The following is an 859-nucleotide window of genomic DNA, read 5'->3' as shown; positions in this document are numbered from 1 at the left end:
ATGCCACTTAGGTAAGTGTAATGCAAGGCCGTATATCTGAGTTCTTATATAATATATATATATCTAGATCGAAATTGACTTGATCGGCACGGAACAAGAATGAATTACATTACATTGTAAATTGTACTCAAGGAGTTTACAGTAGTTCTAACTAAGCTCCTTGATTGTACTATGTACTACTGTTCAAGCGGGTATATCCATACTTTGTTGTCGTTATACCTGTGTTACTTGTAAAGAAAAGTAATTAAATTAATCTCCCCACCATGATGATAGCGGTCCCGCTAATGTTTGGCTTCTTAAAAATTTTAGCTGACGTAATTTGTTTTCTTTTCTTAGGCTACCAGCGGACTTGTACTTGTAATCGTGAGGTTGCGAGTTCGGGGGTTCGGGTCAAGACTTTGTGCAGGCCCTGTGTCCTTGGGAAAGGCACTTAAAATTAATACATTTGTAGCACGAAATTTCCTCACTTCACCTAAATAGGATGGCTGGCCAAAGACAATAAAAATTATTATTCTCAGTATATTATGCTAGTGTTTTAGCGCCTGAAAAATGACAGCTTGCACTGTATACTTAGAGTCTACCAGAGTTGAGATTGTTTTAGAATGCGTTCAGGTTTGCAGGGCTATTGAGGTAGATTGTTAAAGCGCATTGAACCTGCTTTGGGCGAGAATTTGCCCTATACAAAATGCTGTCTGTATGTATGTATGTAGTATAGGGTTTTACGGCGCTCGCAACTGCTAAGGTCATATGAGCGCGCGAAACACAAGTTGTTTACTTTCGCAAAAGTTCACTCCACGACTGGTCAACTAATTGACTTTAAAATGCTAAAATGTTAAAATATTAAAATTTAGTGTAAATA

The 859-nt window shown here is 37.6% G+C and overlaps 1 protein-coding gene across 1 annotated transcript in view; it reads left to right on the top strand.

Annotated features, from left to right (window-relative positions):
• Nucleotides 1-859, top strand: part of LOC106013232 — a 7,559-nt gene continuing 6,700 nt past the window's right edge. The window contains exon 1 of the mRNA XM_035972536.1: nucleotides 1-11. Within this exon, the coding sequence (XP_035828429.1) occupies nucleotides 1-11 (11 nt within the window). The remainder of the gene's footprint in view (nucleotides 12-859) is intronic.

The sequence above is a fragment of the Aplysia californica genome, unplaced genomic scaffold, assembly GCF_000002075.1.
Source record: "Aplysia californica isolate F4 #8 unplaced genomic scaffold, AplCal3.0 scaffold00733, whole genome shotgun sequence".
Lineage (NCBI taxonomy): Eukaryota > Metazoa > Mollusca > Gastropoda > Aplysiida > Aplysiidae > Aplysia > Aplysia californica.
The sequence above is the reverse complement of the archived record's forward strand: the minus strand, read 5'-3'. Positions and strand labels throughout refer to the sequence as shown.